The sequence below is a fragment of the Micromys minutus genome, assembly GCF_963924665.1.
Source record: "Micromys minutus genome assembly, chromosome: 25".
In the NCBI taxonomy this organism is placed as follows: Eukaryota; Metazoa; Chordata; class Mammalia; order Rodentia; family Muridae; genus Micromys; species Micromys minutus.
This window is the reverse complement of record NC_137960.1, coordinates 1,741,194-1,763,833: the sequence shown is the minus strand read 5'-3', so window position 1 is coordinate 1,763,833 and position 22,640 is coordinate 1,741,194. Positions and strand designations below refer to the sequence as shown.

Sequence of the window (22,640 nt, the reverse complement as noted above, 5' to 3'; positions counted from 1 at the left end):
GGAAACTGGAAAATCCAGTTGCCATGTTCCCTTGGTGCCCCCAACACTGGTGCTGAGGATCCGGGGTAAAAAGAGACCATTTCCACATCTCTTCTGGGACTGGAGAAGTGAGGTGCCGCAATGGAATCTTGGACTCACCTCTTCCTCCTCCTGGTCCTCCTCAACAGCTCACACGCAGGTGAGGCTGAAGCGTGGACATCTAGATCCTTGACGCGGACAGAGACGATCGATTCCTTGATTCTGAGTTCCTGTTCTGAGAGTTGATGGGATAGCACTGGAGAAAAGGGAGTCTGGAAGGGGTATGGGACACGTGTGTCCCCTGCCCCGCTCCTGGAGGGGTAATGTTACCCTGACTATAGGATCCTGAGCCACGTTTTTGGGTTCCCAGGGCCAAAGGTGACTTTGCAAGTAAAGCTGGCCAAGGCTTTTCAGGCCAAGACCTCCCAGGACTCCAGCGCTCTGGACATGCTCCAAAAGGTAGATTTTAGGAAGTGGGGTGAGGCTAGGGGTGGGGGTGGTGCTACATGTTTCGATGAGTGCCTGCAGGTCTCTGCTGGGGGGGCTGAGTCAAGCAGGGAGTGGGGTACCATCTTAGACCTCATCCTCGACTCTTTTTTGTTCCCCAGATCTGCCTCCTCCTCCACCTCCCCGAAGGGACCAACATCACCCTTCATCATAAAGGGCTGCCACACTACCTTGCCTGCAGAGCCTGAGGGCAGCCGAAGCCTGTGTGGGCTTGGAGCATTCAGCTTCTGGGGAGTGAGCATGCCTTGACCTGTTAGGCCCTTGCCCTGCTGCAGGCTGATAAAAATGTGGAATTCGGTGATTTCATTCGGTGTATCCAGTGGGTCTGTGAGCACAGGGCAGACAGAAAAACTGAGCTGCATGCCAGGGTCCCTAAGCAGGGATGTCAACTGACTCTCCCTCTACCCACAGAGGCCTGGAATTTAAGTGAAGTAACTCCAGACAGATTGACAGATGTGCATGTGCACACGTGTACACACACACACACGTGCAAGTAAATGCACACCCATCCCTCCTCCATACGCCTTCCTCTAACCCAGGATCTCCCCACTCCAAGCACCCCTACCCCCACCCTCTTGTGTGTGTGCAGCTCTCCCCTGGCTTGGCTGAAACACAGATCTGGAGGCTCATGGGGGAGTGGGGATGAAAACCGAGGAAACATAAGAAAGCTTATGGACTGTGGGTGGGGCTGTGGTGGGGCTCCAGTGTCGAAGGCTTGCCGAGACCTGTACATGGCCCTCAGTTCCATCCGTAGCCTGAGTTTGCAGCAGTCCAGGGTCAGGTGCTGGACAAGCTGCTGCCAGTAACCGTTAGGCTCACCTGGGAGTTGAGCGGTCAACTGGGTCTTCATTCACAGCTCTTTCCACTCAGCATCTCCAGGCTTCTTTTTCTTTTCTTTTTTTTTTTTTTTTTTTGACCTTTGCTCCCTGGTTTCGTTTTTGTCCCATTGCCACCCTGGGTGCCCACTTTTGCTTTTAGTTTCCAGTTGCTATGACATAAGTGGGCAAAGGAGAAAAGAACCTTCTATATTCTCTAGATCACAGGTGCTGTGGTAAATCCGCCTGAGTGCTGGTCTTGCTTCCAGATTATAAATTTGAGGGGGGTGGAACCTCTACTCGGTTTTATTTTGAGTGGTGGACTTTAGGGAATTCATTAATCTGGGTAAGCTCCCCTTTTCTTTCTTGGTCCTAATAAGGAAGAGATACAGGTATCCACACCAGGTCAGTAAAATCTCCAAGGAGTGGGAGACAAGGTCTGGAAGATGTTCTAGTATCTTGTTTACAGATGGGCATCATTGGCAGAGGCTCCCCTGGACTGTGTCCTTACTCATGGAGATCTCTCTGATGATGGGTCTAAGAAAGGAAACACCTGGTATTTTCCTGCACATGAACCTGACTTCAATGTAAACTGGCAGACAATGCCCCCATCCCCAAAAAAAGTGACCTTTGTTGGGAAATATCAGTATGTAAAAACCTACAAGCTAGTCAGAGGGTGAGCAGATCCTGGCATGGGTTGAGAGGTAGGCTGGCTGATTCCTTGCTTGTGAAGTTGGATACTTTGCTGCAAGTTTTCTAAGTCCTTCTGTTTCTGTTAGGGGCTGTCAATAAAGGTGGCACTTTCAGAGCAACCTCCAGAAGCAACAGAGGCACCTCAGTGTAGCAGGGACTGCTCACTCCTGCAGGGCTGGGGCTTTGAAGTCAGACGGTTGTACAAAGGTTGTACACATGCAATTGTTGTCTTCCTGGGTTCCAGTGCAGCTTCCAGTGGTTAGAGGGGAATGTAGTTGCTAGTCTGACTACCATATTCAACATTGCTTTTCCACCTCAGATACCACCCCTTAGCCTGCCTCTGGCCTGGCCACTATGGTCACTGGCCACTATTGCTTAGTGTCCTTACAGTGTAATACCCTGCTAGCCTAGGGGCTGTTGACTCCTCCCCCCAGTTAGATAACAGCCCCACCAGGTACAGTTGAAAGCCTCCTTAAGGGCCCACTCCTTACGACGGTTTCCTACCTTAAACCTCTGGCCTAATGACAACAGCCAGCTTCTCTCGGCTGTTAGTGGATGGCAAATGCACTGGGCTGGATGAAAGCCCAGCATGTGTCTGGAACCTTGCTGGCAGTGTAAAAAGACCTGTGAACTGTGTGCAACCTGTTTTACTGACACTTGTCTCAGGTGTGGAGCTTGAATAACCAGTTGTGTCCCCCAATAGGTCTCCAGTCTGCCCTTCTGGAGACCAAGCATGAAATAGGCACCAGAGGTAACCCTGGAGGACAGAGGATGGTGGTCAGCTCTTGCTGCGAAGCCCTGGCTTGTGAAGTTTCATAGGCAGTAAGGAGCCATGTACATTTTATCTGGAAACCCAGCTTCTAACAACAGAGGGGCCTCCCTTTGCAGCTAGGTTGGCCATGTGATATTCCATCCAACTAGACAGAAGTAGAAGTGTTAATCTTTGAGGAAAGAGGGAATGTAATCCACTACAGAGGGAAGTCTAGCCTTTCAAAGGACCCCATGTTTCTTCCAATGCTGACCTCTGTAATAGAGGTTTTTACTACTGCAGACCCATGTGGCATCCAGTAACCAGCACAGTTCCCCACTACGGTCCTCGCTCTCCACCTCCTCTGGGCCTCCCTTTGCTCCTCCCCACACAATGGCTTCCTTGGTACTTGGAGTGCCAAGAACGTCTGACCTCAGTTTTCCTCTGACCATTCTTTCTATGTGGGATACTTTCTTTCCCACTTGGCTAATTCCTGCTCCTCCCAGAAGGCTTTGCTTAACTGCATCTTTCTAAGATTAATTTAGGAAGAGCAGACACATGGGAGCAGCTGGGTTTAGTGTGTCAGGAAAAGAAAAGGCTGAAGGGACACACAGACACACAGCCTAAACCCTGTCCTTCTGCCCTCAACAGGAACACTTGTCCAAGTTCCCACATTTGAAACTTTGCTACTGTAACAGATTGGGGTTGTGCCTGAGTTATGTTGATAAGCTGGAAAAATTACTTCTATTCTCTGGCATCTTTGTGTTTAAATGAAGCTAAAACGTGCTTTATTAGGCAGTCCTTCTCTTCCTAGAGCAACAGAGAGGCAAGACAGTGGAGCTGCAGCAGTGCCATGAAGGATCACACTCGGGTGCTGGGGCTTCTCCTCTCATCTCCGTCTCCTCACTCTCGAACCGTAGGGCCTTTCCAATCTGCTCCCTCCTACAGAATGGGAAGGTGGTCCGCATCAGCTCTGAGGAACGCTGGTCATGCTGTCAGTGGAGCTCAGAGCTCCCTGGCACTGGGAGCCTCGTCCATCAACTGCTGTAGGTGGGAGGCTGCCTGGTCCAGCTTTGACAATTCCAGATGGAGGGAGGAAATCTGGACAAGGAGAAAGATGAGATGGTGTGAGCTGGCCTCCCCATTCACGCCCTGCCAGGAACTCTGGCATCCTCAGCCTTACTCTCTGCTGCTTTTCTGCAAGATGCTCTGACGCAGTCCGGTGCAAGAGGTCATCAAGCTGCTTCTGCAACTTCTGCCTCCGGGCAGCTAGCCGAGGTAGCTGGCTCTGGGGGTCCACCAGGCCCTGCAGAACAGGAGAAAAGTCTGAGACACTGGCAGCCTGCCCAGCCTCCGCCCAAAGGCCTCTCCCCTTCAGAGGTCCCTCCCACCCCTCTAGTCACCTGCAACTCCATGTAGATCTTCATGGTGTCACCCAGTGAAGTCAGGGCCCACCCTGGGGGAGCTGCTGCCCCTGGGGGCAGGAATCCTACAGCCCCACAGTGGCTCAGGATGCCCAGCGGCTCCAGGAAGGGTTGGACTAGACCTTGTTCTTCTGAATCTGAGCTCTGCAGCAGCACTAACAGAGACAGGAATGGTGAACAGTCAGTCTGAGTATCAGCTCCTGCAGTGCTCCCATCCACCCAAGGCCAGCCTCACCTTGGGGTCGGGCTTTTGTGAGCTGGTAGGTAGCTCGGAGCACCCGCAGTGCCTGCACAACCTCTTGGACTCTGGAGAAGCAGTGCTCCAGCTCAGGCTGGCGCCAGGACTCCTGGTGAAGAAACAGTCAGCAGGGAAACAGGCATTGATTCTTCTGGCAGTACCCTCCATCCCACCCCCACCCCGCCTCAACAGGGTGCACACTGCCCCAGCTCACGTGAGGTGTCGCCTGAGGGTTTACATACCTAGTGGCTAATGTCTGCACTCCCTCTGAAGGTTCCAACCAATCCCAACTGAGCTAGGAATCTAAACTCTTATCAAACACGAAGCCCAAAATCTACAACAATTTTAGTTTGTATGGAAATTCTGTATGCATGCATTCATATAAACACGTGTGCCTGCTACATCCTCCTGGAACGGGATTACAGACAGCTATGAGCCACCAATGTGGAAATCAAACCCAGGTCTTCTGCAAGAACAAGTATCTTAACCATTGAGCCACCTCTCCAACCCCAGGTTTTCTTTTCTCTTTGTGAGATGGGGTCTTTCCTTGTAGTCCTGGAACTTAATATGTGGACTAGGTTGGCCTCAAACTCACAATAATTCTTGACACTGAAAACAGCAATTCAGTGACACAATATCATAAACAATTGGGCTGGACACGGTGACACAGGCTTTAATGCCAGCACTTGGGATGCAGAGGGAGGTGGGGTGAGTCCGGGACAGCCAGGGTTACATAGAAACGTGGGGGGAGGGGAAACAGCTCAGCAGGTAGATGCTCGCCTGGCAAGCACGGCAACCTGAGTTGGAATCCCATGAGACGAGCTTCATGGCTAACGGTAATCCTACCGCCTACTGCCTTCCGCCATCAGAAGCCTGCCCATGACTCACCAGACTGTGGGCACTGGGGTAGGGGGCCACACAGATGCTGGGGGCAAGGGAGCCCCCTTGCCTGGGGGGCAGCCTCTGCCAAAGCTCTTCTGCCAGGAAGGGCATCAGCGGGGCGAGGAGGCGCAGACCGACATCTGCACAGGAGAACAGGACCTGACGGGGTCCTGAGGGACAGGGCACATTCGACAACACTGGCTTCACTGCTTCCTAGGAGAGAACTGACAGGTAACACAGCAGCCACACCACACCTGCGTCGGGTTATATGCTAAGTTACTGAACATCACTACCACTGTGCCAGCCCTGGACGTGTGTGTGTGTGTGTGTGTGTGTGTGTGTGTGTGTACAGGCCCAGACACTGGGGAGAGGAAGGGGGCAGTGCTTTTGTCTGCAGCGCCAGGGATAGAACCCAGAGCCTCTGAACACCCTGCCCAGGAAGGTCTACCAAGGAGCCATGCCCTCCACCCTGGAACAAGGCTGAGAAATGGAGTATCAGCACTACTGCCTATCCAGAATGACCCTGAGTGGGAAACTGAGGAGGAACAAGTCACTCTAGTGACTGTCATGGACACTGCCTAAAGACCCTCATCAAAAACCCGCCACACCAACTGTCCCCGGTACACAGCTGCTCACAATGTAAATGCTGCAGCACCCCCACTGCCCTCTGTCCCTCATGGTTTTCTGGACTTCCAGCCTTCCTCCTCACTAGGATAGGCCTGCAACAGCTCTGGGCTACACACTACAGAGCCCGGGCCAGTGAAGGAGGAACATGGTTTCCCTGATGAGGTGACACTGAATGTACCCACAGAGCCCTGGACCACCACCACCCTCAGTTCCAGGAGAAACCACCAGGCTGTGCCCTACCACTCACCAGGTAGACATCACAGAGATTGTGGAGCCAGAAATGATACAGGGTGTGGGTGACAAGCGAAAGCTCCCGGCTGAGGAAGCCCCTCTCACATTCACCGGCCGCAAAGGCCAAGCGGCTCAGGATCCAGGCGTCCATGGGAGAGGAGGGAGTTACCTGCCAACAGGAGGGCATGAGGAACTGGATGGCTGGACCCCTGTCCCTGCCACCCCACCAGGCTTGCTGCCCTCCTCCCACCTTCTCTGCTGGCTGGGGCACGAAGTTATCCCCCAGGGCACGGAGGATAAAGCGCAGGGCGTTCCAGAGCTTGTTGCAGAAATGGCGGCAGTTCAGGACCTCAGAGACAGACAGGTGCAGGTCGCCCCCTTGGGGGAAAGAACAAGGAGTCTGCTCATCCCCAGAAGGTGGGGCTTCCACAGATGCCCTCTACCACACCACACACCAAGGCTCACCAAGGATTCCATGAGAACATAGTGCGAATCTCAGGGCATCCGTCCCACACTCAGGGATTCCGTAAGGAAAGTCCTTTTTCTGCAGCCAAGGGGAGACAGGTGTGGCCAGTGCCATCGAGGCTGAGGAAGAAGCTGGCACTCAAGAGGCCTAGACAAGGGCCATGGGCCTCACCTGTGCCGCGGCTGCAACGGTGAGCTCCCCCGGGTCCAAGTTGCTGTCTCTCAGCTTGGCCTGTAGCACCTGGAGAAGAGAGAGGTCAGAGCTTCCCTCCCTGCGCTCTCCATAGGCCTCGTCATCTCCAGCTAAGACCTCCGTTCTTACCTGCAGCTCCTGCCCACTAATGATATCCCGTGGGTCTAGCACATTCCCCAGGGACTTGCTCATCTTTCGGCCCTGCCTGTCCCGAACCATGGAGTGAAGAAGCACCTGGAGACACAGAGGGGTCAGCAGGAAGGACTTGGGCCCATGGCTTCTGCACGCAGTGAGTTAGGGTAGGAAGTGAATCAGAAGTCACACTCGGGGACAGTGTTGGGGGTGGGTGGGCACTAGAGTACATTACCTTGCTGAAGGGGAGCTGCCCAGTGAGCTGGGTGCCCAGCATGACCATGCGGCCCACCCAGAACATCAGGAGGTCACTACCCGTTTCCAAGAGTGTAAGGGGGTAGAAGCGAGCAAGGTCTGGTGTCTAGGATGAGAGGAGCAGTCAGGAGCAGGCCTGCCATGGCCGGTCTGTGCCCGCATTCATGCTCTCCCTTCCAACCCACCTCACCTCTCGGGGCCAACCCAGGGCAGCAAAGGGGAAAAGAGCCGAAGAGAACCAAGTGTCCAGGACGTCGGGGTCTGGAGACAAAACGGGAAGGGGCAGCTAGAGTTTTAGTACCTGGGGCCTCCAGGCCCTGGTGCCGATCCCACCCACAGGGGCTCGCTGTCTGCCCCATTCCAGCAGCTCTCAAAGACCTGCCCTGCCAACTCACCCCTCTCCAGGGTCAGCTCTGCTTCTGGCCTCCCTGTCTTTCCTGCTGCCACTGCTCTGGCCTCAGCCTCTGACCGTCCAACCACCCAACATTCCCTCCTGTCGTCCTGAAACGAGAGAGAGAGAGAAGCAGAAGATGGGTGTGACACTGTCAGTTTGCACATGGTCTCCCCAGTGCTGAGTGGCAGGCTCCTCTAGAGGAAGGAAAAAAACACTCATGGGGACTGTCACACAGCAGGTTCTACGCAGACCCCCAAACCCCAGCCACTATCTGAGCTGCCTGAGGCTCTCTCTACCACTCAGTTGGTTCTCACTGACCTCTGCATTCTCCCCGACGACCCGGTAGGCTGGAATCTGGTGGCCCCACCACAGCTGCCGGGAGACACACCAGTCCCTGTCAAAGAGGACGTTACTGATGCCTCAACGTGACCACTGGGTCCTCCTCCCACCTTCAAGAAAGGCTCCCTTACCCAATGTGAGCAAACCAGTGCTGCCAGCTCTTCTGGTGGAAGGAGGGCCAGAGCTCCAGGGCCCCCGACTCCACAGCCTGTTGGGGGGTGGGGGCATAGGCCTTTAATCCCAGGCAGAAACAGGAGGATCCCTGTGAGTTCTAGGCCAGCCAGGACTACACAGTGAGACCTTGTCTCAAAAGCCAACAAAACAGAAAAGCCTCAGAAGGTGGTGACAGTCTAGCAGGCAGAGGGCTCGGCTCACATGGTGACAACCCGAGCTCGTCTTGTCCTCATGTAGCACTCACAGATAGTTTCAGTTTTAGAAGTTGTGCATATGTGTATGTATTTGTGGGCACATATGACGTACATGCACACAAGTATGGAGGTCATAGGACAACTTGGGGACTTGGCTCTCTCCCTCCACCACACGGGTTTGAGGGACTGAACCAAGGCTAGATCTTGGAAAACCCTAGGCGGGACCTTGCATGCTGTCCTGGAAGAATCTGGACTAGAACAAGGGCACAAGTCAGCCCTCCAGGCCCCCTTCCCCTGTCACCACCAGAGCCCTTATGACAGGAAGTCCCCTACTCTGAGCTTAATCACAGTTCTCAGAGGCTCCCATTCCGGCCCAGTCCTTCCCCATAGGGGGTCTTGCCTTGGCAGCTCGGTCCCCCATTTCCTGGCAGCGGACAAACCACTGGCTCTTCAGCAGGTACTCCACCACGTCCCCGGAACGGCTGCAAGGACAGCATGTAAGAGGCCTGTGTGCTAAGGGACAGCTGAGGACAAAACCTCGAAGAAGCCCAGCCTGGTGCCCCCTTTATGAGGAGCTCCAGGCCAGCATGGGTTGCAGGACCCCACCTCAAACAGAACCTGCACACTGACCAGGGTACAGAGCTCACCCTGCTGTCACTCCCTTCTGGGGTGGGCCTAGTGAAGGATTAAAACGGGGATACCTGCAGATGGGCAGTACCATGGGGTGCTCCTGTAGGCCCCGGAACAGGCCCCGGTCCCTCAGTGTGCACAGGATTTTCTCTCGGGCCACAAATCGATGAAGGCCCTGGGGGAAAGTGACAACATCAGAGGCTTCAGACTAGACGGGGAGGCAGGGCAGAGGGTGCCTATAGGAGACATTGACACCAGCGTTCAACCCACCTGCAGCCAGTCTCCACAGAAGGACGTCATGGTCCCATCCTCTGCAATGACACTCAGTGGGGTCAAGCCATGCCGGGTCCCTATCTCAGCATCCACTGGACTGTGAGCAGGAGTCACCTTCACTGCCCCTGGGGAAAACAACTGTTCTGAGACAGACACTGACCTTGGCTTTGGGCTTCAAGAAACACCATATCCCCCTCATCCCCTCCTGCCTCCATCATCCCCACCATATCCCCGCTCATCCCCTCCTGCCTCCCTCATCCCCACCATATATCCCCGCTCATCCCCTCCTGCCTCCCTCATCCCCACCATATTCCCCTCATCCCCTCCTGCCTCCCTCATCCCCACCATATATCCCCGCTCATCCCCTCCTGCCTCCCTCATCCCCACCATATCCCCGCTCATCCCCTCCTGCCTCCCTCATCCCCACCATATCCCCCGTCATCCCCTCCTGCCTCTGTGACCCCACCATATCCCCCTCATCCCCTCCTGCCTCCATCATCCCCACCATATCCCCGCTCATCCCCTCCTGCCTCCCTCATCCCCACCATATCCCCATCATCCCCTCCTGCCTCCCTCATCCCCACCATATCCCCCTCATCCCCTCCTGCCTCCCTCATCCCCACCATATCCCCATCATCCCCTCCTGCCTCTGTGACCCCACCATATCCCCCTCATCCCCTCCTGCCTCCCTCATCCCCACCATATCCCCCTCATCCCCTCCTGCCTCCATCATCCCCACCATATCCCCATCATCCCCTCCTGCCTCTGTGACCCCACCATATCCCCCCTCATCCCCTCCTGCCTCTGTGACCCCCATCCCCAGCTCTCACATTCCCTTCCCTCCCTCTCTGGACCCTTGACTTCTACACACCTGTACCCACATGTGGCTGTACAGTGGTGTCTGTGATGAGGGGGAGAAGCTGTTCTGTCAGAGGGTGACGGAGCTGTCGTCCATGTAAATGCTAAAGGGAAGGTGAGCAGTTAGGAACAGGCACAGGTATGAGTCAGAGTGGCTGAGCCGTGAGAACCCTAGAGCAAGAGGGTAGAAAGCACAGGCAGGGTGAGAGCAAGACCCAGCATCAGACTTCTGAGTGAGCCAAGTCTCTGAACGACTCCTCACTGCTACTGTGAAGGCAGCCATAGGAAACACAAGCCAGTTAGTGTGGCTGATACACAGAAGGGCAGCAGCTGCATTAGAGCCACTGCAGAGCTGAGAGGAGGGGTCTCAGAAGAGAAAGGGGGCACCGTAGGGGTGGGAGGGCCTGGTGCAGGCATACCCGACTCACCGTGTATCTCGGGTCATCCGGGTGAACGGCCACAGCCACATCTCCAGGCAGGGTCTCTGGCCTGGTGGTTCCCACCACAATCTCTGTACCTGGAGACGAGCATTCAAGTGCTGAGGTCAGCCGTCAGCCTGCACCCTTCTCCCACACAGGTGAAGCAAGTAGGGCTGGAGCAGGAAGGACGAGGGAAGTGGGGAAGGGGGAGCAGCCTGCCTCTTTCCCTGCTCTGAACTGTCTAGAACAACTACAAACCAAACTGTAGAACTAATCTTCAGAATTGTTTGACTAAGATTGGGCCTCATGTAACCGTGGCTGGCTTGGAACTTGCTATGCAGACCAGGCGAGCCTTGAACTTGGAATCCTCCCATCTCTGCCCCCAAATCCTGTGATCACAGGTACGCTGTTGTTAGCTCAGAACTAATCTTTCACCTCTTAGTGAAAGACCTCACAGAGTCACACTACGTCCCCGAAGAGGGCTGCGTGCCTTTTCTTCCCCCAGAACAAGTACCCACAGCAGTGCAAACCTTCCAGGGGTCCCAGAAACATCACACACCCGAGAAAACGGGGAGCAAAGGGAAGAGAGAAACACTCAGGACCTCACTCACCAGGTTCTCCATCCACAGGGAAAGCAACAGAAACCAGGAGCCCAAAAGACACAGGGGTTGGGCAGCCAGGCAGCTGCAGCACCGTGCGGCCAGGCAGGGGCCGGCTTTCCACCTGGAGGGTTAAGGAGGCAGCTAAGAGAGCTGTCTCTCTCTAGTGCTCACATCTAGGATTCCCACAGCTAACCATCCTGCTTCCCTGCCCTCCCACCCAAAGGGCTGAGGCGCCACCTTCCACTGTAAAGTCACGGGGCTCACAAACTGTGGCAGCTCACTCTGTGGAGCACTGCAAAGACTCTGCCTCTTACACCACCCTGCAGGTCAGCACGCCACCTTCTGACTGACAGGTGGAGAAGCAAAGGGACTAGAGCTCAGGAGAATCAGACACAGAACCTTGCTCCATCGGCCTTTTCTTCCTCTTCCTCACCTCAATGTCTGAGATGGCCGATCTCAAAGTACAGGACCAGTTGACAAGCTGGCGGTTCCGGTACAACAGTCCCGCATCATAGAGTCGCACGAAAGCCTCCGTCACCGCTGCTGAGGAGCCCTGGAATGATCCTGAGTGTCCTCACCTGACGTCCTCACTCAGCTGAACCCGGGGACTCCCAACACGTCCCACACTGGTCTTTAGCACCCTCCCCAAACCCACGGGAACTGTGACGTGAACTCACGGCATCCATGGTGAAACACTCTCGATCCCAGTCCAGAGAGGCGCCCAGAGTGCACAGCTGCTCGTAGATCTCCCCTCCTTTCCTGCACCAGAGATCCCTGTCAGTATGACCAGAGCACCTCCCGGCACTGACCACGGGTGCTCACCAATGCCAGGAACCAGAGGAAATAAAGTGTGTGTGGCAGCACCGGCTGAGTCTGAGGGCTGGTGGAAACAGCACCACGCACCCGGGGTGGGGCTTCCTATGGCTACAGAAAGATCTCTGCGGGGTATCTAAACCTTTGGCTTCTGTGAGACACACAGGATGAAAGACTGTTGTCTTGGGCTACAACCAGTGGTGTGTCTAAGCTGTAGCCCAATGGGTTGCAAGCACATGAATACATACATGCATATATATACATACATACATGCATACATACATACATACATGCATACATACATACATTTTTCATAATGTAGAAAGTTCACACTTGAGAATTATGCAGTTAAAAAAAAAAAACACAAAATACATCTATGCAGAGATGCAAGAGGCCCATGGTCCACGGCCTGTACGCATCTGGTAGGTGCAGGCACTTTGTGAAAAATGTAAGAGAACGAAGCACGTGACCAAAGATGTAGGAGGGTCCAAGGGCATAGGGAAGGTAACAAAGTCCAAGAAAACAAGACAAGGAGGGTAAAAAAACGCACACATTTATATATATATCCATTCATATACACACAAACGTGTGCATTGTAACACACACACACACACACACACACACACACACACACACACACACACACGGCTCGGCTCAGACACCCCATCCGTCAGAGCCTCTGTGCTGAGGCAGTTAGGCATGAGGCAGGAAGAACTGAATGCTATCATCGAAAGTGGCTGTTGACAATCGAGGACTCAGCCGGTCACCCTGGCCCTGCATCATACTCATGTTTCCACTGCCACACGGCCCTGAGGAAGTCTTCCCGGCTCAGCTCGTGTCTCCGCACTCTCTGCTCCTTCCACAGCTGTTTCTCCACCACAGCCTGAAGTGGGATTGGGGATAGATGAAAGCTACTCAGCTGCTTCACACAAAGACTTTCAACCAAGCAGAGAGGGGGGCACAAGACCCACCTGCGTAGCGATTCCTGCGTGATCTGACCCCGGGATCCACAGTACTCGATCTCCACGCATCCGGTGCCTGCCACAGAAACACCACGGTGACCCCTGAGCTCACAAATCCTCATCCCAACACTTCCAACCTCCCCTTCCAGAACTGCAGCGGCCCCACTGCCTCTCACCAGCGCACAAGAGCATCCTGTATCGCCACCGTGAGCGCATGGCCGATGTGCAGGGAGCCGGTGACGTTGGGAGGTGGGATGCACATAGAAAAGGTCTCCCCCGTAGCTTGGGGCAGCCTTGCCTGGAAGGAACAAGGAAGTCAGAGGGAGAACTGGATGTCGCCTGGAGGAACAGCACCCTCTGGTGCCATAGGGCAAAAAGAACTTCAAGAAGGCCAGGGGTAGTGGCACACGTGGAAGGAAAAGACAGGTGGATCTCTGAGTTTGAGACCAGTCTACAGAGTTCCAGGACAGCCAGGACTACACCAAGAAAGAAACCCTGTCTCAAATTTAATAATAATAATGATGATGATGATGATGATAATAACAATAATAACAACAACAACAACAACAACAACAATAATAATAATAATAATAAACAAGGGAAATCCAATGCGGGAAAAGCAAAGAGAGAGCCAGGGGCCAAAAGAAATAAAGGTCAGGTGTGAAGCTAGCCTGTGCCCACCAAGTTCAAGGGCCATTCTGTCTTAGGGACCTCGTAGAAGCTCTCTGACGCACTGACCTGATACTCTGGTTTGAAGAAGCCCTCTCGCACCCACCACTGGTACCAGGCCGCTTCAACATACTGGGGACTGTAAGCAGGAGGCAAGGGCCCAGAAACATCTGTGGAAGAAGAGAGACCCATTTCGGAACTGCATGTAAGCAGACCAAAGAGCAACAACATCCGCAAAATATTTCCTACACTTTACCTTTCTTTTCACCTGGCCCGGTAGGGATTTCATACAATACTACCTCCTTGTGACTCCAGGCCTTAGTGGGCACTGCAGGTGTCTGTGGGGAGGAAACAAGGGTGTGTGTGGGAGGCGGGGAAGAGGTTGCAGTTCCCAGTATACCAGTCTTCTTCAGCCCCTTCCCAAGTCTTGGGAGACCCAAGGACTGACCCCTGACCTTGCTCTTCTCAGACAGCCCAGCCTCCAGGGCTGCCTGCTTCTCCCGCAGGCGCTTCTGTTTGGCTTCACGGTTCCTCCGAGAGGACTCCGGCTGTGTACAAAGTGCCTGGGGCCTGGAGAGACCCCATGAGGGCCTCAGCCCCCGGAGCGGTGGCCGGAAAGAGGCCAGAGGTAAATGAGGCATTGGTAGTGTTTGGAAAGGGGTGGAGGTCTGCTCTCTAGGCCATGGGGTGCAGGTCACACCCCTTCACCCCCACCCGCAGGACCCTCTCACTACGTCCTTCCGCCTAGGGGCGGAGTGCACGGTGTGGACAGCACGCTGGGATCACTGAAACCAGGGCGTCCGGAGAAGGCGGGAGCTCTGCCCGTCACTGAGCACTGATGCGGACACTAAGGTTGGGTTCGGAAACCAGGGTCACAACCTGGCCATGCGACTCTACCCGGACCCCCACGAACCACTCTAAGCCGAGAGTACCGCCGAGGTGCGCGCGCATATATGGGCGGGGCTACGTAGGCGCATGCGTAGAAGACTTTCGCTCCTCTGGCTTTCTGTTAGATGCGGTTTGACCGCGCTGGATGGGAAAATGCCGGGAGGCGTCGAAAGCTTTTTTCAATAATTTTATTAAACAAGAAATGTCCCGGTGTGTAAACAAAATACACTTGAGTTAGAAAGCTGCCCGCCCGCTCGCTCGCCCGCCCGGGGCCAGACCCGGACCCAGCCGGCTCAGGAACTGTGCTTCTGCCGCTTCCAGAAGCGCTTGACGTCGCTGTGCCCCGCCGGCGTCACCACCATCAGCCGCTTGGCCGAGTTCTCGAACACGAGCACGCCCAGCTCCCGCGCGTGGGCCAGCAGCAGTTCAAAGTCCACTTGCGACAGGAACTGGTTATACAGGACGCCTGGGGTCGGGTGGGAGAGGCAGGAGGTGAGGGGCAGCAGTGTCTCGGCCCCTCCGAGCAGCATCCAGGTAGGGGCTGCAGGCCACAGTTCTTACAACTAATTGTCTACGGATAGTCGACTATTCAACTTTAACACCCGTGGCATTCAGACACTCGAAAAGACAAGAGAATCCACAAGAAAAACCATGCATACCCACCTAAGAGAGAATACCGAATTACCCCGCCTCTTATCCCCCTACCTAGCTTAATTCAAACTGCACTGATTTATTTGGGACATAGTTCCTGCTACCAATACATCAAAATTAAAAAGATCAGTTTTCCTTCCTCTCCTTCCCTGTGGGGAAACAAACACACAAAACCTTTTGCATTGACCCCGGTGAAATTGCTGGCCTGACGCTTTAGCCAATGAGGGAGATTAGGTCAGCAGAAGCCACTCACCTTCAGTGAACCGAAGTCTGTCCCTTTCCAGCTCCCACAGCCGAATCTGGTCTGTTATGGTGGGGGGCAGCACAGGAGTCTGCAGGACAAGAGAGAGGCTATTGGACCAGGGCAAATGCCCAACACAGTCTCTGGTTTCTCATCCATCCTCCCATCCATACCTGTTTGAGCATCACTGGATGAGCCCTTGTCCTTAGGAAATGAATTATCTAGGAAAACACAAGAATGTAGAAAGTTATCTGAGAGGTCACCTAGTGTCACTGAAACAGCATCTCTGTGTTCTCTAGCCACAAGCCTCTGCCTGTTCAGCTGTTACTTCCAGGTCACACGTGTGACCTCCTCTGGTGCATCTGTTCTTTCCATAGTCTTGCCTTCTTTTTCTTTAAGATAGCAGCACTTGCTGCTCAGCAGGCTCTGAGCTGACTGCCTTAACATGTAGTCTTCCAGCACCCCGTGAGGGGTCTGCTACTTACTGGGAGCAGAGTAAGGCTCACAAAGAAAAAGCAGATGAACAGTGGAGTGAGAGATTCCAAACTAGACCACCTTCCTTCATGACCTCCCAGGTCCCCAGGTGACTCACCGCCTCCCCTGACAGACCTAAGGCTGTGCTTCTGTGACAGGAACACCTCCCCCCAGCCCCAGGATAAGCACAGCCCCTCTCCCAACCTCCACTCCACGCAGGGATACCTGCTGAGCTGTAATGCCACTGGCAATGGCCTGCTGCACGCTCTCCCGGGTCACCTGTGCCACAACCATGTTGGGGAATCGATAGAGCATCTCGGAGAAAAGAGCAATGAGAGCGATCTGCAGCTCCGACTCTGACCCAGGGATGAAGGAGGAGGAGTGAGGAGGCTGCCCAGCCTGCCTGCCTCCACCCTGCCCTCAAGTACAGGAACAAATGCCGGGAGCTACAGAAACCACCCAGTAAATGTGGCCGTTGTCTCCAGTGTCCTTCCCCTCCCAACTCCCTACCGGGACTCACCCGTATAGGCATACAGTCTGTAATTGGTTTCTACGACAATGAAGCCTGGCTGGTGCACAGTACCTCCAGCCCCCGAGACACCAGATGAGAGGTTGATGGCCAGGCGTGTGGGGTAGTAACGCCTGGACTTCCTCTGGAAGAACACAGGGCAAGAGGGGGTCCTCTTTCTGGTAACTCCCCTCTCAAATGACCCAAGCACTCAGTCCTGGCTAGGTCTTTCAGCTGCACCCCAAACACCCTACTATCCTAGAGGCCTATGGCTGGGTGTACATACCTTCCTCTGGAAAACAAGCCCGAACTCACGCAGGTGTTGCAAGAAGTTCAACAAAGAATCACTCATACCCTCCACAGAGTAGTCCTGATGAAGAGATGGCCAGCTGGGGGCTATGACACATCCTTCGGTCACTACTCAACCCATCCCCTCCTCCTCTTGCCTTCTCAGGTGGTTCTCTGGTCATACCGTTTCCTCCGTAACCTCTCCATACTTCCCTACCCCCCAGCTCCCTGCTCACCTTGCCAAGAGTGGAGAAACTGAGCTGGAAAAGGAAGGAGAGAATCTCCACTAGATCCATGCCCCGACTCTGAGAAGGAAACGGCAGAGACAGGACATGAGACAGGAAGAGGGAGTTAAGGAGCCCGGTGGGACCCGAGCAATGTGAGCAAGTCGTCCTAGGCCCCGGCTCCTACCTGGGCTGTCTGCAGATACTGCAGCATGAAGTACCAGAGCTGGGCAGATGTGTCCAGTAGCAGGAACTGGAAACCAGCAGAAGTAATACACGGCGGCTCTCCAGGTTCAGTGCTAGAGACAGACAGGGCAGATGGCAACCGCTTGCAAAGGGCTGCACTGAGTCTGCTTACACCCAGTTAGGCCCCTCCTCTCAGCCAACTCTCCACTCCCCCTAACCCCACACTCCCACTTTATTTGAGACCAAGGAGTCTGCTGAGCAGGGAGCAGCTATGCTCTGGGCCCCTCACCTTTTCATAAGCCCGGCCTGGCTGAGGAGCTGAGCCAGGTCCTGGCTGACAGCTGCACTGGGGGAGCCCACCATGAAGTGCAAGACCACCTAGAGATGAAAAGGGTCAGGAGACTGGGGTTTCGGGGGCTACTGGGAACGGGAGCATCTCGGAGGCCCGCACAGGCCCGCTCCTCACCTCCCAGCGCTCCTCAGCGTATTTATCAAGTGAGGGGACATCCCGGGCGTGCTTGTCCGGTCCCAGCTGACTTGTGTCATCAGACCAGGCCTTGCCCCTGTGGCCAGGATGAACAGGAGTAAGGAGCCCTGCCTGTTTCCTTCTTCCCTAGGTCTTTACCCTCACCCTATGAGAAGAGGACATTTTCTGTACCCTACATCCACACCTGGTCCGATGTATTCTTGAATGAGCTTAGAGAGGGATGGGGGTGAGGAGGAAACGTTCTAGAGAGGTCTCTCAAGAGCTTCTCCCCCATCAGTGTAATAAGCAGTTCCCCTGGCCTAGCTAAGGAAGAGAGGGGAATGACGTACCCACCCAGAAGGGCAATTCGGAGGTTCTGGCGGAAGACGGGGTTCAAGATGAGGCCCTGGAGTCCACCGGGTAGCAGCTGGGTATGCCAAATACGGAGACCACTCAGCAGCCCCGTACTTTCCTCTTGAGCCCTGGACAAAAGCAGAGTAGGGTAGGACTCATGAAAAGAAAGGAGACCTCCAGGAACCTCCATCTCTATCTCCTCAGGGAGTGTCTCACCTCAGATGTCAGTACTGCAATGCTAAGGAGAACCTAGTTAGTTCTGATTGTTGTTTATTTCTGTTTTGTTTTCTAAGTCCATTCTTTTTTTCTCTTCATTTGTTTCAGAAAGGGTCCTATGAAGCCCCGGATAGCCTCAAACTTACAATGTATCAAACTTACAATGTAACCTTTGAACTTCTGGTTTTCTTTCTCTACCTCCCAACTTGGAGGGGGTACTTTCTTTGTCTTTTTGTTTGTTTGGTTTTGTTCTAATTAGTATACAGCTAGTTAGATCACAACTCTCCACAATGGAAACCACTGCAAGTTAATTCCGGGAGGGTTTTCCTTGTGTAGGGAAGGGTCTATTGGAAGGCCCTAGATCTGATCCCCTAGCTCCTCAGTGTGTGCACCCCCAAGTGTTTCAAACAAAAGCAGTTTGAGAAATGTTGCTGTTGAGAAGCTGGCATGGCTGTGCACAGGACTCACTTGCTGAACTCCTTCTTCACCCACAGGGCCACGGCAGCCTGTGGTAGAGGCTGCTCCAGAAAAAGCATCCTCATCACCCAGTTCTTAGCCAAAGAAGGGAGCTCCCTGTAAGGTTCAGAGGCCAAATGTTATCAGAAGCTACCTCACACCTGCATCTATGCCCTCATCTGTCTGTTGTTTTTAAAAAACAAACATCCCAACTGCTCAGAGAGGTAGAGAAAGCACCCAGCTGACCTTCCTCCTCCAAGGACAACCCAGAAAGAAAAAGCACCCTCTCCTTCTCCACATTGTCTTAAATATGCTTCATCTCAATGTGCTAATTTCTGTTTACTTGGTTGCTACATCCCTTGACCTAGGGTTGACTTTAGCCCTTGGCTAAAAGGTGCCTGGTAGGGCTGAGCAACAATACGAGGTTTCTCTGGTTCATAATCTTGGGGTTCACAACGTGATCAAACACTCTGCGGCATCTGCCTCTCAAACGTCTCATGCCATCTCCCACATCCTTACCAGCCCCACTGCTCCCACAACCTCTTTCTGTTTCGGATTGACACATTTTGGGGGTAATGTCTAACGCCCTGGTACTAACACTGAGCTAAGCCTCTCCCCACGATAACTAATTTCAGTCTGCAGGCCCCATTACATTCTCCAAACATCCCCCGTTGCTTTGAAGGCTCCTCACCTGAAGACAGCCAGACAAGTAGCAGGGTGCCCATACAACCGGTCTAGCACCCCAGGGCTCAGGCCTCCTAAGAACTCCTGTAGGTTCCTGCATTGTAGGTGTGCTCGGTTCAGTCCACCCCTCGCGGGGGTGATCTCCATCACCTAAGAGGGACAAAAGTCAGAACCCAGATCTATCAGGTTCACTTTCTGTACTTTCCTGTCTGGTGCCACTTATCACTTGTTCCTCCCAAACCCCTCAAGTCCTGCTTCTTCATCATGCTGCTCAGGATGGTCTTGAACTTGCTAAGTAACCTAGGATGGGTTTGAACCCCTGATCCACCTGCCTTCACCTCCCAAGTGCTCCCAAGTGGCCACCAGGCTTTTCACCCCACAACTGCCCTGATATTCAGCCTTTTTCCGGTCTCCAGAGGGTGAACTATTCTCATTTTTCTGTATGGTCCTGGGGTCCAGATCCTCACCAGTGTGAGAAAGTGACTGAATTACTTATTGTTTCCTACTTGCAAAAGTGTTTTACATATCAATGATGTCTCAAGTTCACCTAAGCAGTGACAAAGATTCTTGTTTGAGCCTAGGCTTCTCTCTTGTCCACCATCCTGGTCAGATCAGCCCAAATTTGTCAAGTCCTTAGCTCTCGTCTGGAGACACGGCTATAAACTGCCTCCTTGCTTACCAACCTAAATCCCTTTCCCCACAGCCAGACTTACCCCTCCCACTGAGAACCACGGCTCCAAGTTCCTCACTTCTCCTCGGCTTTCCTTTCACTCCACCTCTCGCTCAACTCTCTCCCTTACTCCTCTCATACCCCCCTCACCACTCGGATCTCCCTTGCGCACGCACCCCGGGTCACCAGCCGTCGCCTAATTAGAGCTAGTGTCTTGCATTGGCTCCTGGAAATAAAGGATGAGAATTCTAAAAGGTGAGAAAACCACGGAGAACTTCACAGAGAGGACCCAGCCAAAAAGAGACCCAAAGAGAAGGGAGCGCAGAAAAGTGTCAAGAGTGAAGGGGGTTAGAATAGGCAATGTACTCGCTTGCCGCATGGCATGCTGGGAATTGTAGTCCTCTCTTAGCCTACATAGGAGCACTGTGAGGAGGATCTGACTACAATTCCCGAAAGGCACCGCAAGAAGGCCGACCCAGAGAAAGTGGCTCTTCATTGGGATTCCCTAGGAACACCCTAAGCCAGACCTTTAGGTTCCGCGCCTCTCTCCCCTATGAAGCTAAGGCGAATCTCTGTCAGGCTTAGAGAGGAGGAGGCACCCAATCTGGAGTAGCTCCAGGGTCTCTTATCAGAGACGCACTAAAGCTGCTCAGTGGTGGCATGTTAGATGTAGAGACCAAAAAACTGGGTTTCTTGACCTCTGCTGTTCTCCGCAAAACTGAGATAATGCACAGTGCAGAGCATTTTCACGAGTCGAGGATCAACACAGTCGCCCTTATTTGGCTACTAAATGCTCCATCAATCAAAATATCTGTGTGAGGTCAGATTCTCCCTAGAACAGGAATTACAGACAGCTGTGAGCTGCTACATGGGTGCTAGGAATTGAACTCCCACCCTTTAGAAGAATAGCCAGTGTACTTAACTGTTGAGCCATCTCCTCGCCATCCCCCTAGCTGCTCAATCAATCTTAATCTCTTCCTCCTCAGCACTTCCAATTCCCCAGGAGCTAGAAGACTACAATTTTAAAAAGAAATCTATGGTTTGCCCTGATTTTATTTATGAATTTATCATAGGCAAGACAAGGGAAAGGAGGGACAGTAAAAATAATAAAATGCTTGTAAATCCAATTCCACGGAGAGAGATTTCTTTTTCTTCTGGCCTTTGTAGCACCTGGATACATACATGCATGTTCATAACTTAAAAATAACCATCTTCTTTTAAAAGAAAAGAAGCTAAAGGAATAAAAAAAACTGAAATTAAGGAAACAAATCTTAGTGGGGAAGAAAAAGATAAAGCTGAATGTAGCTTGTGGACCTGTGATAATCCTGCCTGCACTTGAGAACTAGGCAGAGGCAGTAGGATTGGGAGTGGTGGTGGAGGAGACCTTTAATCCCAGCACTCTGGATACAGAGGCAAGCAGATTTCTGTAAATTCAAGGCCAGGCTGTCCTACATAGAGAGTTCCAGAACTGCACAGAGACCCTGTCTCAAAACACAAAGCGAAAAACCAGGCCGGCTGTAAACTCCTGATCCTATGACCTCAGTTTCTACAATTTTAACTTGTCATTTGACTCAGCAAAGCCACCGTTAAAATTGTATCATCCAAGCTGGGGGTGTATTGGTGCACGCCTTTAATCTGAAGACTCATGAAACTGAGGCAGGCAGATCTACAGAAGCAAGTTCCAACACAGCCACGACTGTTTTACAGGGAAACCCTGTCTTGATATTGTATCATCCTGAAACCCTCACTCACAGAGAATAAATGCAGATTTACCCATCAAAGATGTCTCCTGAAGTTGATGGGAACAAATCACACAGGTCTGTGCCGGAGGTTGGTTAGATAAAACAGGAATCACTCTAACTATGTAGAACACTGGGCACCCCTGAGAAAGGAGGGACCCGTATATATACTAGCCTTGAACTGCACATGACCCATCAACAGAGAGAAAAATGCAAATTACAAAGGAGCTTAAACAGCTCACAAGAGGCTTTGACATAAAACTGAAGGTCAGCTGGGGCTCAGTGATGAAAGCATTTGCTATGCAGGTGTGAGGACCGGAGTTCAGGTCTCCAAAACACACATCAAGTGTTGGTGGGAAAAACCTCTGCCTGTGGGATTCCCCAGAGCAGCTGGCTAGGAAAACTAGAAAAGCTCTGTGACTGAGAGACCCTGCCACAGTGAATAAAGATGAAAGCCGTGGGGACTTCCACCTGACTTCGCTTGGTAGGATTCAACAGAGGAAGCGGCGTTGTCTAAGAAAGCGATACAGCTCCGGCTGGGGTCTTGTGAAGAAACAGCCTGATGAGGCATCTTGTCACAAATCTTCCGGGCCCTGGCAGGTATCTAATGAACAGGCCACTTCCTACCACCTTCAGTCTTGATAGCCCGTGGTATTCAGGCAAGCAGCACAACCTAGAGCATTCTCTCTGTAATGGTAGTGGTGTGTACATTGTATTAAATAGAACAATTACGGAGCTGGAGATATGGCTCAGTGGTTAAGAGCACTGATTGTTCTTCCCAAGATCCTGAGTTCAAATCCCAGTAATCACATGGTGGCTCACAACCATCTGAAATGGGATCTGATGCCCTCTTCTGGTGTGTCTGAAGACAGCAACAGTGTACTCATACATAAAGTAAATATATTTTTTCTAATTAAAAATAAATAAATAGAACAACTACAATATTTGGTATAGAGCAGCTTCTCAGTAAAACATTGTTTTTATTTTTTGGTGATTCTTGTTTTAGTTTTTAGTTCTGTGAGAAGGGCTCTCATGCTGTA

At 52.9% G+C, this 22,640-nt stretch overlaps 3 protein-coding genes across 6 annotated transcripts; 1 reads left to right on the top strand and 2 right to left on the bottom strand.

The window, feature by feature from the left end:
• Positions 1-120: 120 nt before the first annotated feature.
• On the top strand, positions 121-713 carry SFTA2 (surfactant associated 2; the record flags this gene model as incomplete). Its single annotated transcript, XM_080938103.1, has 3 exons — positions 121-178; positions 389-477; positions 627-713. 3 exons carry the CDS (start codon positions 121-123, stop codon positions 711-713), a joined length of 234 nt encoding a protein of 77 aa, XP_080794229.1.
• A 2,871-nt stretch (positions 714-3,584) lies between these two features.
• On the bottom strand, positions 3,585-14,475 carry VARS2 (valyl-tRNA synthetase 2, mitochondrial). Of its 3 annotated transcripts, none has more exons than XM_080938036.1 (29): positions 14,011-14,475; positions 13,812-13,893; positions 13,625-13,725; positions 13,063-13,184; positions 12,896-12,962; positions 12,710-12,807; positions 11,789-11,870; positions 11,545-11,664; positions 11,121-11,232; positions 10,519-10,607; positions 10,104-10,194; positions 9,230-9,357; positions 9,031-9,134; positions 8,730-8,811; positions 8,093-8,169; positions 7,941-8,016; positions 7,624-7,729; positions 7,419-7,489; positions 7,209-7,334; positions 6,971-7,075; positions 6,821-6,889; positions 6,649-6,727; positions 6,434-6,561; positions 6,200-6,352; positions 5,332-5,538; positions 4,441-4,552; positions 4,185-4,360; positions 3,965-4,087; positions 3,585-3,882 (listed from the first exon to the last, which is right to left on the bottom strand). In XM_080938036.1, exons 1-29 carry the CDS (start codon positions 14,194-14,196, stop codon positions 3,787-3,789), a joined length of 3,168 nt encoding a protein of 1,055 aa, XP_080794162.1. In that variant the 5' UTR covers positions 14,197-14,475; the 3' UTR covers positions 3,585-3,786. The 3 variants fall into 3 exon arrangements, with proteins under 3 accessions (XP_080794162.1, XP_080794163.1, XP_080794164.1); XM_080938037.1 differs by having other exon boundaries at positions 9,230-9,351; XM_080938038.1 differs by having other exon boundaries at positions 14,004-14,140.
• Positions 14,476-14,643: 168 nt separating this feature from the next.
• Positions 14,644-20,174, bottom strand: GTF2H4 (general transcription factor IIH subunit 4). Of its 2 annotated transcripts, none has more exons than XM_080938060.1 (14): positions 20,038-20,174; positions 19,199-19,341; positions 18,520-18,624; positions 17,832-17,963; positions 17,482-17,578; positions 17,305-17,393; positions 17,017-17,128; positions 16,842-16,910; positions 16,604-16,687; positions 16,330-16,462; positions 16,035-16,165; positions 15,509-15,556; positions 15,348-15,426; positions 14,644-14,909 (listed from the first exon to the last, which is right to left on the bottom strand). In XM_080938060.1, the coding sequence occupies exons 2-14, from the start codon at positions 19,336-19,338 to the stop codon at positions 14,737-14,739; spliced, it is 1,392 nt and encodes a 463-aa protein (XP_080794186.1). In that variant the 5' UTR covers positions 19,339-19,341; positions 20,038-20,174; the 3' UTR covers positions 14,644-14,736. The 2 variants fall into 2 exon arrangements, with proteins under 2 accessions (XP_080794186.1, XP_080794187.1); XM_080938061.1 differs by having other exon boundaries at positions 19,905-20,171.
• Between the last annotated feature and the right edge of the window lie 2,466 nt (positions 20,175-22,640).

Excerpts from the sequence above, each read along its gene's own strand:
- GTF2H4 (XM_080938060.1), bottom strand. The coding sequence starts at position 19,338 with ATGGAGATCACCCCCGCGAGGGGTGGACTGAACCGAGCACACCTACAA. Across the intron at positions 16,463-16,603 it reads GGCTTGTTTTCCAGAGGAAG|AGGAAGTCCAGGCGTTACTA; the intron begins GTATGTACACCC and ends GTGTTCTTCCAG. Across the intron at positions 16,166-16,329 it reads CAGACTGTATGCCTATACGG|AGTCGGAGCTGCAGATCGCT; the intron begins GTGAGTCCCGGT and ends TCCCTGGGTCAG.
- VARS2 (XM_080938036.1), bottom strand. The coding sequence starts at position 14,196 with ATGCCTCATTTACCTCTGGCCTCTTTCCGGCCACCGCTCCGGGGGCTG. Across the intron at positions 7,076-7,208 it reads GGCAGCTCCCCTTCAGCAAG|GTGCTTCTTCACTCCATGGT; the intron begins GTAATGTACTCT and ends CTGTGTCTCCAG. Across the intron at positions 4,088-4,184 it reads AGATCTACATGGAGTTGCAG|GGCCTGGTGGACCCCCAGAG; the intron begins GTGACTAGAGGG and ends CCTGTTCTGCAG.